A 12,687-nucleotide genomic window follows, 5' to 3' on the forward strand; every position below is an offset into this window, starting at 1 on the left:
ACATCACTACTCTACCATTGCGGTGTGTGAATACAAACTGAGTCGTTCAAGAATCTGCGATGCTCTGATTACTCGTCTTCCTCACCGAGATTACTGTCATCATCCTTAGATGTGATGCACAGACTGTTGTAACAAAAATACCAATATTCGGAAACACATTTCAGCAGAAGTATACACATTATACAATTAGAATCGTAAATTCTCGACACTATCACTTTCATCATCATCATCATCACTCACCGACTTCCAATAAATGTATCTGCCCATCGGCCTAGGACCCATAGCATCCAGTGTATTCCTACCGTTCGAACATCAGACTCGGAGAATCTCTGACCGCACAGAGGACACTTCCTATTCCGTGCTTGTATCTGATGATAATGGACGTGGGTTAGCCTCCAGGCGAACTCTCCTACCATGGTCTCGTTAACACAAGTTCGACAGAAACAATGCATGCACTTTTGCAGTGCAACCTGCTTATCATTCTGCTGGCAGATCGAGCACTTCACTTTCAACTACACGAATGAAGACTGCATCGAATTTCACGACCATGTCGATCATCTACTCGGTAAGCTCGAACCTCCTCCTGCTCTATGATAGACATTGCCTGAGCCTTATCATCCACTACTGCCCCTGGCGATGGTGATTGACCAGACCCTGAGGAGGCATCATACTACTACAAGATACCATCACAACGCCGTTACCTTCCACTCCACTCACTACGTGTCCGCTGCCCGACGATCGTGCCTAAGAGAAATACAGAAGACTTGCAACTCACTCTCCTCAACAAGCAAGGAACACTGGTAGACCCACTTTCTCAAGTTGGCGAGTTAGTCGAATATTAGTTTTCTCCACCTCCAGAATCCTCTTGTTCTTCTCCCTGCAATCAGCTTGACATTTATCAGCCACACCTTGCGAGCACAGACACAATAGTGAATACCATCACGATTTTCGACACGGCACCTTTGAGCATTGTTATGGTGCTCTTGAACGACTCCATCTTCTCCTTCTGCTCCGCTACTATCGTCTGAGGATCTAGTTCTCAAGCATAACCTCCCAAAACAAACCAACCTCAAGTTGCATCCTACACTGGCCCATAGCCGCAAGACTATTATTATTGCTCTGCTGTGCCTGCATACCACACTTCCGTCAACTCATCATTCCTCTACCCTACAAGCTGATTCTCCTGCATCGAGGCTCCATTAGCCTGCCTATGCGCCGACTCCAACGCTTGCACATGCTTCTGCAGAGCGTCCCTCTCCTCGGTCTGAGCACAGCCATCCGGATCATCCCTTCTCGCTTCGCCTCACCAGTCGCTGAATGATCCCAAGACTCTCATTCTTCTGTCGAAGAGCATCCCAGTAGTTATCCACCACTCGAGCATTCTGAAGCTCTTGTACCTGACAGTGTCGCTCAATATCGCCGCCGAGAGCATGTGAGAGCCTCTTCACCTTAGCCGCTTGAGACAACCGAGAAAACTCCGACTTGTGATCATCAACACCAGAAACAACGGTCTAATATTAACATACCATTGGATACAAAATACCACACAAACCGCTACAGTACATCAACCTGCTTCCGTAGAGACGCCATTCTCTCCTTCAGTTTAGTGCTATGCCTCTGTTCGGCATCCAACAACTGTTGTATTCTGGCCAACTCTGCCGACTTATACTATAACAGAACCGATGTGGAACAAGTTCGAGCCGACCAACTAGACTCACTTCAAGATCGACCTGCGTCTTCACCAATGAACTCGCCATCTTGTGACACACGCTTTTGAGAGACTCATTAGATGCCAGACATCTACACTGCTTCTGCTCTTTAAGAACAGCCCGTTCCTCCTCCAAACGCTCAGCCTGTTACCCTGATCTACTACTCCCCATACGATCCCCATAAACTACCTTTCGAACATCCTCTCGTCGCTCCTCTTCCATCTTCAGCATCTTGGCAGTCGCCTCTTTCTCCGCATCGTGAAGATTACGACATTCCTCTTGCCGCGCATCCAAGTCTGTTTGATACCTACCATCAATCCGTCAACTCAGATTGCACCATCCAAACTTGAATACGTCGAGAAGAACTCCTCCATCACTTTATACCGCTCCTCCCGTGCCTTATTCACCGCAACCGAGGCATCACAATCTACCCAGGGAGTGGTAAAAAGCCATGATAGCAACTCAGTACTAGGCAGTAGTCACCTGCTTTCAGCTTCGTCACTTCCGCTCTCAAACTACCAACCTCAGAGGCCGAACGCATGAGCCTTTCTCGCATCGTTTCTGAGGGATGACCGACAGCAATATTTCACTCGATGTCCATTTTCTACACCCTCACCCGAGCAGGAGTTGCCGATTCTCTGCGATTCGTTCAATTTCTGTTGGAGAAGTTCGATCTTAGACTGACAAAGAAGACACGTCTCTCTTTCTCATCCAGCCTCGTTTCGCCACGTGTACTACGTTATGATCAGTTTCAAGCTTGGCTGCTCTATCTCGCCACACGTCTCGGTCACGTTTCATCTGAATGCGACTGGTCCATTGGGGAGAACATCACATGTCCTCTTACCGCACTGAGAGACTCCTGCAGAGCCGTGCATGAAGTCGACTCACGAGCAGATAACATCTGAAATGGCGTATTGAGTGGCGATATAGATTAACGCTGCTCACTGTAAGCTGAGTCCTCAGCCGATCTACTTCATCCATCAACTCACGACGTTCTCTCTCTGACCTCGCCAAGGCCGGTACGGCAGCTGACCAAGAACAACCATCACGCACACCATGTCCAGGAAATCACAAGCAACAACCGATGTCATTGCATGTAATGATGAGTTCCCTTTTCTGTCCTTTTGCTGTTACCTTCCTCTGCCGATCCTTCCTCAGGGTTCAATACATTAAAACGATCCGGATTAAGCTGATGCCTCAGACGGACCACTTGCTTGACAAGTAACTGATGACTTCGTATAAACTACCGCATCCCTCCAAAGAACAAAGCCACTGTTCGTCCGAGATCGTATCCTTTACGTTTTTCTCGCATTGAACATCCTCCAATTCATTCTCTAATTTATCAGCTCTCTCCTTCTCGGTATCAGCCTTAGCCTCGAGCTGAGACGTTTTGACTACTGCAAAGGATCCAGCTTGGCTTCGGAGTTGCCCAATAACCTGCAGATACACCAACAATCACTCACTGCTACTGTCACAGATAACACGCCACTGCTAAGAATCTGCACTCATTCTACCTCGTCAATGAGGTCGCTCGACACCAACAGCTGAGCTTCATCCGCCTCTATATCGAATGCTTTAGCTACTCGTAGCCACCTGAACCAAGATTAACACAACGATGCCACATCAGCTACTACAAAGGTAATTACACATTCTTCAGCACACTTGCATTGGCCAATTCCTCTTCCATCTGTTTAGAAGTCTTCTCTAATTTACTATAGTCTTGCCGATGCTGGATAAGCCGTGTCTTCAACTGGGAGTTCTACTCAAAACGATGGAGGTGATGCCAGATACTTCTCCTTTTTACCATCCTCAGCAAGATCTGTGGCGTCAGACTATCCTCCATTATACTATCGCGAGTCTCTAAAACTACTCCACCAGCCTGAGTAACCGCGACAAGCTAAACTAGTGCCCAAGTGTCTTGGAACTCTAGGAGAGAAAGACGTCCCGGTGCAACCGAGATACCACCACGACACCATATTACTCCAATAGTGTGAGTGACCCCTGAGCTGGTCGGGGCTGGATTGGTAGGACTGGACGTATTCCCTGCAGCAGCAGCAGCAACATCACTGTTGGTGCCTAAACTTTTCCTCCGGCGTTTAGTTGAAGGCGTTTCGGAAGGCGAGCGGGATCGAGATCCCCTACTACTGCCTGGAGAGGGGGATGGTAGAGGCATCGGATAGCAATACCATCAACACACTGCAGCAGTACTTCCGCGTGAGACTAGTTCATACTATGTACGTAACCCTAACGTCGCAATATTGCTACACCGATCGAGTTGAGTCAGCATCGGCTGATGGAACAGTAACGAAGGGCGTGTCGGAAGATACGGCTAGTGAGCTATTACTCCTTGAACTCCGCATAGTACACCTCTGAAAAACTTTAGTAACGCAGTTTAAGCACTGAGCAGTGTCCGTACGAGCGAAGCAGGAGAAACATTCCAGAGCCGTCAATCAGTTCAACGTCACTATACTCCTATAAAAACCCTAAGGACCAGTTATTTGCTCGTGGCTATCAGTGATATTGACAGAAATAATATCAAAAGTTGCTAATCGGAAGGCAAAGGCCCGTAAACCAACCGCAAACTGATAGTTCGACCTAAACGCACCTGATCTACCCCAACATTGCCAGGTACAGGAGTTCCTTTGACTACTACGAACCCAAAGATGTCCATGAACCAAGAATCATAATGCTCGAATGTGGAACAAGGCTAACGTCAAGCTACACCATGTGATATGCCAAGGCCAGTCGCGAACATGCAGTAGAATTGGTCTGACAAGCGGTATTTGTCTTATCAACAGCAACAACGATTTGTGCATTCCGGTGGATGCCATGACAGTAAACCAAGACATATCTTAGGACGGCAACGATACCATTGGCATAGCTGCCCCAACCTGGAGAAATTGACTTCACTGAGACGTATGCTGGGGTGGCATAGCTGCCCCCCACCCCTTCTAAAGTGTAGCTGCTGGTGAATAGTAATCGATTACTGGGGCGGTCGCAACTGCTTTAACAAAAAAGCGCGCGCCCACAACCTGATCAATATGGGGGATAGCATTCACATCATCCACTCGTTGAAGTATATAATTCCTTCTATGATCTAGAATGGGCTTTTGAATGAACTTGTGCCTGCTGCACGAGGCTTGGGGAATGTCTTGACAAGGCCTATGGAGTCCAAAAAAGCTTGGACGGCGTAATTATCGGAGGTTCTCTTTGCGGCTTGGGATGATTGGCTGGACAATCCGGATCACTCCGCTGCGATGCTTGAAATGGGAATCGGCTGAGGACTCCCCGCATCAAATGACCCCGCGGAAGCAGCCGCTTTATGATTAACAGGTTCAGTACCGGAAGCTGATGCTTTCCTCAGTGAAGGTGGTATACTCAGCTTCCGAGGATATTCGAGTAGACCCGAACGACGATGGTTCATTGCTGGAGGATGGCTGACCATTCATGTCTCTTGACGTGCTAGAGGCTACCGTGTGGCCAGAGCTGTTAGAGATATACTCTACGGTAAACGGGCCCAAAACTGTGTTCCAGTATGTGGAGATCCCTGACGAGCCGTGGACCTTATTTTCGAAGTAGGCCAGAGCACAGCATTGCCGGTGTATGTGGCTGATACTTTGTGGCATCTCGAAGGTCCTGGGGAATACGCGACGGATATCTCAGTGCGTCAGAATGAGGCATGTAACGGTCTACAGAATTAAGCCGTTCTTAGAGGGATGGGTGGTAAGTTGCAACGGTGAATATCCTGCCCAATGCTGAGGTAGTCGCAACGAGTGCGCTGTGGATCCCGATCGTTATACCATGATAGTATTGGAGATTGTGAAGGGAAATGTGGAGCGGGACGCTGAGCTGGGCCTGCCTCGGTGAGGCAAGCGATAGACACGGGGGTTCTCCTGAGAGTAGTCGACAAACACATCATCGTGATCTCCTCGCAGGGTCCTGCGGCTCTTGAAGGTGGAATGATGGATTTGGAAGCGGAAATGACCTGCCCGATTCAGATCAGTGTCGAATCGCGTGACATGCCGGTATGGGAGATGAGGTACCTCAAAGTCTGGACCGGACTCCTGTACTCTCGGCGACTGAGCCATCTTCTGAAGACGGTATGACTTTCGCTACTGCTAACGATAGTTACTAGAAGTATGGCTGTATTATCGATGATGTGAATGTTGTTATGAGAAACTTGTTAGTGAACCCGCATGCTTAGCCCGCATGCTTTTTGCGTTATGCTTGAGGTCAACTTCTTCCTCTTGTTGTTGGAGTTGCCTGCCGGAGAAGGATCATCTTATTCTCTGACTCAACACTTGATCTGCAACTGTGTCCTCAATAGGAAGCATGGTGCTTGTTTCTTATTACATCTCGTGTTAGTTCCAGTAATTGAGTCAATACATCTCGGGGGCGTTTTGTGTGTAGAGTCTGCAGTGGTGATAGGTTGAATAGAAGCAATGAGAGGGGCATTCGGATGACTTCGGATTCATATGCTAATCGCGGTAGCTAAGATGCTCGCTGGTAGGGGGGAGCATGCAACAATAGGCGTGCCAGTCGGCGCCTTGTCGGGAGGATGACAGACTTACCCCCAGATTGAGTCACTGGGGTTGAGCATTGTAATGTTAGCGCCAACTAGGAAGCAGAGAGTAACTGGTATCAGCCCTGCATTTAAGAAGAGGAGGGTCAGTGGTAATGAGATAGTAGGACAGGAACATGTACCGGAGGCTGTAGTCAGCACCGAGGTCAGGTCATTGCAGCTAACAGTAGAAAAGGGCATGTGTGTAGGTATGCGAATTGGAGGTGGTTGATGTGATGCGCTTCTATTTTGACGACGCTGAGGAAGGTGTCCCTCCGGCCTACGTAGAATGCATTTACACATGTGTTGAGGGATAAGTATTGTTCAGGTTCATCAATCCTTTGACGAGACAGAGTCGTTTGTGTGGCTAAAGTCCCTCACGCCCTTAGTTATCCGTATCGATGTCGATACCCGAGACCTGAGCGTTGGGATCAATTTCGAACATCCTAAAGTAAAGATGATGTTGTCCAATTGAGAAAGTGCTGAGGAAGTTTTGTCAGATGCCTAATGACAAGCTTATGAAGGCGGCTTACAAGCGCCATTGTGATACTCTTCTTGCACGCATGCACACGGCTCGCTTCTCGCCGTTAGTGAGAGTCCCAGCTCAGGGAGTGACAGTAGGGAGGTTGCTCCTCTTGTCAGACACTAAAGCCTTTCTACGGCGGTTGCAAGGCCTTCCGACTGGGGATGAACGGCAAAGACAATAGCCTACTGAAGAAACTGAAGGCCATCCCACGTCCAACGGCGTATGCCTCGGCCCTGCCATCAACACTAGAGCTCGTTACTGTAGCAGTGAAGCACTTCTCAACGCTAGGGAAAGGGCTCCCATTGCAGATACCGGAGTCTCTGTATGAGTTCTGGCGTCGAGTTGAATGGCTCATGCTTTGGTTCATTGACGCCAGTGGCACCATAGACTTGCCCTCTGCTACGGATGGAGATCGGGAGGAGTGTGGTATCGGCGGCAGGTCGGTTTGGCCAGTAGAAGGGGAAGGCATATATGCGTTGTTCTTAGATGGACATTATACCTCTTACGCGATGCCTTAACGCATCGGATAAAGACCTGTGCATCTGTATATAGTTTCCCGTTGCTTGTTGAGGATGGTAAGAGGCGTATAAGAGTTGCTCAGTTCCTAACCATGCCGAGCGAACAGAAAAAGGTGAGATCGGGGCTCGTCAATGGTCTACACGGCGACCAAAGTCATTTGTGAGTAGGGCTATGGTGGGATACTGTACCATCATATTGCGACAGCAGCTATGGCGACTGACAACCTCGACGAGATTACATTCGAAGACCCAAGTCTGGGTAAGTGTTGCCGACCATACAACAATCCTATGGTATGTTTATAGGCATGCAGAGCCTGAGGCAGGTCGTTACTCTGGCTCTGTGCTTTAAAGCCTTCCCAGACCTCCTACCTGAGAATAGGCGTCGGGATCCTATGATCATCGCGGCGGTCCTCAAGATTCCTATGAGCCTTGCTAGACGTATTGCTGAACTTGAATGGGTGAGACGAAGGCATCAGATGGAGTCATGAGATCAGCCTTTCTACAGTTTGCTGTGAAGCATTATCCATCCGCTTGCTCGCCCAGCATCGACAGTCTGTGTAGGAAGGAGTCGAAGGCTTTAGGTGCGGAGAGGTTAGCATACAAGCAGAGGCAGAGGAAATACTGTGCACCTGAGTACGTCATGTGGCCGCCTTCTCGGGGATCACTTGTGTGATGACTTTAGCGACTCTGATTTCCCTGAGGACTTCATAGAGCTGGGGGCTTCTCAACAAAAAGCAATCGTGAAGGAGATCCTCCAAGTAGTACCATAGAGTATGATCACAGCGCCAGTACTGTGTCCTCAGGCTAGATGGGTTAGTTACATTAGTAACATGGTACACTCAGTAGTTGAGGCCAGACGACTCTCCAAGCTACTCTCGACCTCAGGATAGGCGTTGCAGCCTGGCTCATCTTGGAATACAATGAATATCTCAATAACATTTTCTTGCATTGCCCGCTTCACACGAGTTGAGTTCACTGGTCGTACCTGCTGGTCAGTTGAGTTTGTCTTTATAGTTTAGTGGCATCGTGCTGTGTGCAGGAGGGTAGTAGTTCAGATGCCTTCCATGTACTCTGTACGGTGGCTGCACACCGAGGCATCGCGAGTCACGATAGTAGGGCCAGTTCACAGAACAATCGCTTTTTAGGCATACCCACGGCGCTTGGATGATGATGATGGTGACCAGAAGGACAAGCTCGAAGGAGCTGTTTGCCATTCGCTCAAAACTAGCAAGTCAGCACAGGCTGCCCTAAAGGAATGAAAACGATGTTTCTCGGAGTTTGGCTTTTGTGTTGTGGTGGCCAAGGTGGACCATGTAGGTATTCGGCAAGATTCATGTTTCGTGCTAGGAGCATTCGGCCACGGCTTGCCTTTACGCCGGACCGTATTAACGTTGAACGCCCTCTGTTGAAGAGTGAGATCAAGGGCAACGAAATCGACCAGGCTTGTGGAAAAAGTGGTAATGTTGAAGGCCAAGAACACACTGTTGCGTCGCTGGTGCGCACAGTTTAGTAATTTCTATTACAGGTCATTTCAACCATAAAAAGGTGACAATTGACGGGCTGTACGAAGTCATTAGGCTTGCGGAAACGTAGGTTAGCCTCATCAATGGTCGTGGTTTATGATGCTTTCAAACCAGGCCTATAGAGTACGGCACGTGCATGGTGACGCTGAATCGGTATTATAATCTTGGAGTAGATTTGAGAGACCCCGTGCTCACTACTAAGTTGTTGGCTTGCGCCATTAGGCTGAAGCGGAAGGATGAGGCTGTAGAGCTCACTAAGGCATGGTAAGCGCTACTGTCCATCTTCTTATCAACACAGAGTGAACTAATCAGGCAAAAGTGGCTGCGATATCCCCCTAATCCGAAACTGCTGCATGCATTGATGATCGGCCTTAACGCCTTAAATGATGCTCATGCAACCCGCGACATTTTGGGGGTGAGTGGAAATTAATTATTCTTCCGCGGAGTTCTCCAACTATTCGGCTCTTCCTAGGCTATACGTTCGAATTGGGCTATGGATGTTAGCAGTATACCGTACGAGATGGCCATCGAAGCCTTCTGTGCATCGGGACAATCGGACGAGGTTGCCTTGCTCTGGACTGATGCAGTGGACACTATGGGTATAGTATTGCCCTGTGAAGCCCATGTCAATGTCATGGTGTGTGCTCTAATGAATGGGGACGTTGAGCTTGCTAAGGAAGTTGAGCGTAAAGGGCTCCCACAAGGAGGTATGCGCCCACGACCAGCGAGATGCTTGGCGGCACAAGCCTGGCTGAAGTTCGTAGTGGGAGATGCGGCTTGGCTACGTCAAGCGGAAGAGGCTATGAAAGAGGCCAGGAGGATAGGTAACCAGAGTGCTTCAGTTGGCTGCTTCACTTGATCGCTTCCAGGTACTCTTGGAAATCAGCCAATATTCCATCCTGGTTTTGTCAAGTCTCTATTGAATGCTGGTGCCGAGGGGAACGAAAACGCTGCGAAATTTAGTGTGAAAGCGGAGACAGTACTTGGCCGCTTTTATACTGGCACAACTTCTACGGCCTGACGACACTGTCGCATGTGTATATGTGTTTCTGATAATACCCTGTTCAGTGTAAGCATATCATTCATAGAGGTGGAAAGCGGCAATTAACGACTGAACAAAAGAGGTTTCGGAAATCCCCAAGTAACAGACTTTTTGACAAGAGAATTCTTTCCAACGCTCACCTAGATCGTTGAAAGCCCTCAAGTTACATCTGTTGTGTATGAGACAAATTACATCGGACGAATAAAAATTGTAGTTCGGACATCCGCTGTGGAATATGAAGTATTAACACAGGGTGTTACTTGTGATATGACTATCTAAATGAACTTTTTGAACAATTGGTAAGTTTCGATCTGAACAAGAGAATTGTTATACGAGGGAAGACGACTGGCAGTTGCTCACAAGCGGGCTAAGGGGTGGGTTGATAGATGAAAACCCTCCCTTGCCTGTGTATCCATCGCAACTTAGCCTCTCCATCAAGAAAGAAGATACATGATACCCTGGGGATAAAAATGAAGTCTAATGAAAGTCAAAAGCTCATCTTGAACTTCATCTTAGCAAGGATAGGGCGCCCCCTCGCAGTCCTTGTCAGTTGGGTGGTAGCAAAGAGACCCATCTGACTTCTGGATGATACCGGAGCATACAGGGGGGGTCTGCCAAGACTTACAGTAGGTACCTCTGTCAGAGTTCTTGCACTGGGGAAGGGTATCGCATGCTGCCTGGCAACCCTGGCACGCGACAGGCTCAAGTGTAGAGTCATCACAGGTCTCTTGCTCAGCAGGCTGGAAGCAGTATCCACAGCCTTGATGGTACAGCCCAAAGCATACACCATTGCTCTTGCAATAGCTACCAAACTTGGACTGAGCGCAGGCAGGATTACTGTCGCATATATCTTGGCAGGTGTCACTCATAGCGAGGCCAAGAGTAAGGAGGAGGATAGTGGAGCGGGCCAACATGAAGGGGAAATGGATGCTAATCTAGAGCCAGTGCTTTGATGAAGAATAACCTCTCATCTACCACTACTACGCACGAGCAACACTTCTGGAACTCATGCAGAGCATTGACAGTGATGAAACATCGCATATGTACTCCCTCATCGACCTTGAGATGAGAAGAGTCCCGTTGAGGGGCTCCTTTTTCCTTTTAGCTACGATGAACGCATGAGCAAGAACGTGAAGGTTTTAGGGCGAGCAAAAGGGCATGGAATAATGGTATGGGTGTGCTGAACGGGCAAGCTTCGTCAGACCGAGCCAAGCCAATGCCCTCCAAAATGTCGATATACCACAGGAGAGGACAGAGGCATATGAGCGATCTACTCTCCGCGGTGTCTGCTACATATAGAGCTCAGGTAGACCATACTATGCGCATGCGTCACGGTTGTGCGACGGTTCACAGGCATGACTCATGCCGGGCGTCTTAACGCAGGAAGGGCCTAATATGGCCTAACCATAATCTACCCAATTCAGGGCTAGGTCGGCCCGGCTAACATGTTCATCAAAGGGAAGTACACGCGATGATGTATCCCCTGTTCTTCGTGACTATGAATAAAGGGCTCTGTCCTTACTATCAGAGGGGGGGGGAATACTTACCAGTATATTAGAGCAATCGAATCCATCTAACGCGTGCCCACGGTCCTAACGAGGTGGCACACAGTCAGCCTGTTGACAAGTCGGCTGTCAGGGTCCTTCCCCATCATTGCTACAACATGAGTTACAGTGGCTTGTCGCGACAATGAATCAGTAGGATGTTCATGCATGATCAAGCGCCGAAAAATATCCAATCGTCCGATGCATTCCTATTGCCTATTATGACCAGCCCAGCATCGAGGTAGCGAGCAAAACGTAGGTAAGTCCTAAGTCCCAAGACTGGTGACCAAAATCCCCCCAAAAAATTCGCTGTCCGCGGTGGCCAGGAGCCAGGGGACCTTCAAAGTCAAGGTCGGACCTTGGCCGAGCTCCAAGACGGCCGTGCTGAGATCTGTCACACCCTTAACCGTGTGGTCCCCGTGAACTCTTTGGACGCTCACCGGAGAACAGTAACACACCCAAAAGAGTAGTGAGAGTATTTTCGCACGCCCTGCGCCGTCTATGGGGACACTGTGGGGACAGCGCTTTGGATTTGATACCATTCTCTCGAGGAATAATATAAAATGCTGGGAAGTTCGGTAGGATTTTAATCAGGTTCCTGAACTTGTGATTCACTCTTGCAAAACGTGTGTGTGACTTGAACACCAGCCTCAGAGAATAATAAGTTCAGATGTTGTCTTGCCTCGCTGTAGTACTAGGAGCTAGACGCAATTCTACACCGATGAAAGAATAACCGTTACATACTGGAATCAGCACTAGAAGAAGATGTAGGCGAAGGATATGTATGTCGGTTCCATAACGAATAAGATACTAGTACAGGATTCGGCGTCAACTTTATCAGAGCCATATGCATTTCGAACCATTGGAGTTCTGGAGCATGATCATCACTCGCAGAGCTCGACCATCCATTGTCCGAGCGTGACGAGATCAACATACTCTATCATACCACCGATTTCCCACTCTTAGTCGAAGAACCACATCGGATAATTCAGTGATCCACACTGAAAGAGCCGTTAAGGATTAGTAAGACGTCAAGAGGCGTCACACTATTGCGCTGCGTATCCTTTTGTTCGTACGTACTAGTCTTCGACCACCCGACTGTGGTATTGTGTTGCGGAATAGTACCCGCATATCGACTCCAACACTCCTAACAAGGAATTTTCTACCGGGATGAGTAACCAAAGTGACGACGATCACGACAACGTGCAGCCCTGGCCGAGTTGGTGAACCCAACACTGAATCAGCTGACCGAAGCAATCGGTCA

The 12,687-nt window shown here is 48.6% G+C and overlaps 3 protein-coding genes across 3 annotated transcripts; 1 reads left to right on the forward strand and 2 right to left on the reverse strand.

Annotated features, from left to right (window-relative positions):
- Positions 1–189: 189 nt before the first annotated feature.
- On the reverse strand, positions 190–3,889 carry Pmar_PMAR026266 (Ubiquitin-protein ligase BRE1, putative). Its single transcript, XM_002771727.1, has 26 exons — positions 3,691–3,889; positions 3,514–3,588; positions 3,356–3,468; positions 3,224–3,302; positions 3,009–3,146; positions 2,844–2,934; positions 2,655–2,737; positions 2,554–2,610; positions 2,448–2,507; positions 2,326–2,389; positions 2,193–2,270; positions 2,064–2,136; positions 1,899–2,016; positions 1,719–1,853; positions 1,564–1,668; positions 1,449–1,511; positions 1,308–1,397; positions 1,172–1,264; positions 1,069–1,128; positions 961–1,024; positions 811–908; positions 702–744; positions 563–654; positions 414–512; positions 303–368; positions 190–259 (listed from the first exon to the last, which is right to left on the reverse strand). The coding sequence occupies exons 1-26, from the start codon at positions 3,880–3,882 to the stop codon at positions 233–235; spliced, it is 2,256 nt and encodes a 751-aa protein (XP_002771773.1). The 5' UTR covers positions 3,883–3,889; the 3' UTR covers positions 190–232.
- Positions 3,890–6,275: 2,386 nt separating this feature from the next.
- Pmar_PMAR026267 (histone acetyltransferase type b catalytic subunit, putative) lies at positions 6,276–9,858 on the forward strand (the record flags this gene model as incomplete). The annotated part of the gene is made up of 17 exons (XM_002771728.1): positions 6,276–6,436; positions 6,480–6,554; positions 6,599–6,721; positions 6,771–6,860; positions 6,913–7,235; positions 7,283–7,427; positions 7,483–7,573; positions 7,618–7,772; positions 7,820–7,947; positions 7,997–8,072; positions 8,460–8,545; positions 8,632–8,768; positions 8,840–8,903; positions 8,952–9,101; positions 9,150–9,252; positions 9,310–9,661; positions 9,707–9,858. The coding sequence occupies exons 1-17, from the start codon at positions 6,314–6,316 to the stop codon at positions 9,856–9,858; spliced, it is 2,373 nt and encodes a 790-aa protein (XP_002771774.1). The 5' UTR covers positions 6,276–6,313.
- Positions 9,859–10,154: 296 nt separating this feature from the next.
- Positions 10,155–10,793, reverse strand: Pmar_PMAR026268 (hypothetical protein; the record flags this gene model as incomplete). The annotated part of the gene is made up of 3 exons (XM_002771729.1): positions 10,155–10,190; positions 10,240–10,337; positions 10,505–10,793. The coding sequence occupies 3 exons, from the start codon at positions 10,791–10,793 to the stop codon at positions 10,155–10,157; spliced, it is 423 nt and encodes a 140-aa protein (XP_002771775.1).
- Positions 10,794–12,687: the final 1,894 nt, after the last annotated feature.

The sequence above is a fragment of the Perkinsus marinus genome (genome assembly GCF_000006405.1).
Source record: "Perkinsus marinus ATCC 50983 genomic scaffold scf_1104296962554, whole genome shotgun sequence".
Taxonomy (NCBI): domain Eukaryota; phylum Perkinsozoa; order Perkinsida; family Perkinsidae; genus Perkinsus; species Perkinsus marinus.

Bases quoted from the DNA above. Each gene is read 5' to 3' on its own strand.
- Pmar_PMAR026266 (XM_002771727.1), bottom strand. From the start codon at position 3,882: ATGCCTCTACCATCCCCCTCTCCAGGCAGTAGTAGGGGATCTCGATCC. The intron at 3,147-3,223 runs GTAGAATGAGTG...GTGTATCTGCAG, and splicing joins CGAGCGACCTCATTGACGAG to GTTATTGGGCAACTCCGAAG. The intron at 1,854-1,898 runs GTAGTTTATGGG...TCAGGGTAACAG, and splicing joins GACGAGAGGATGTTCGAAAG to GCTGAGCGTTTGGAGGAGGA.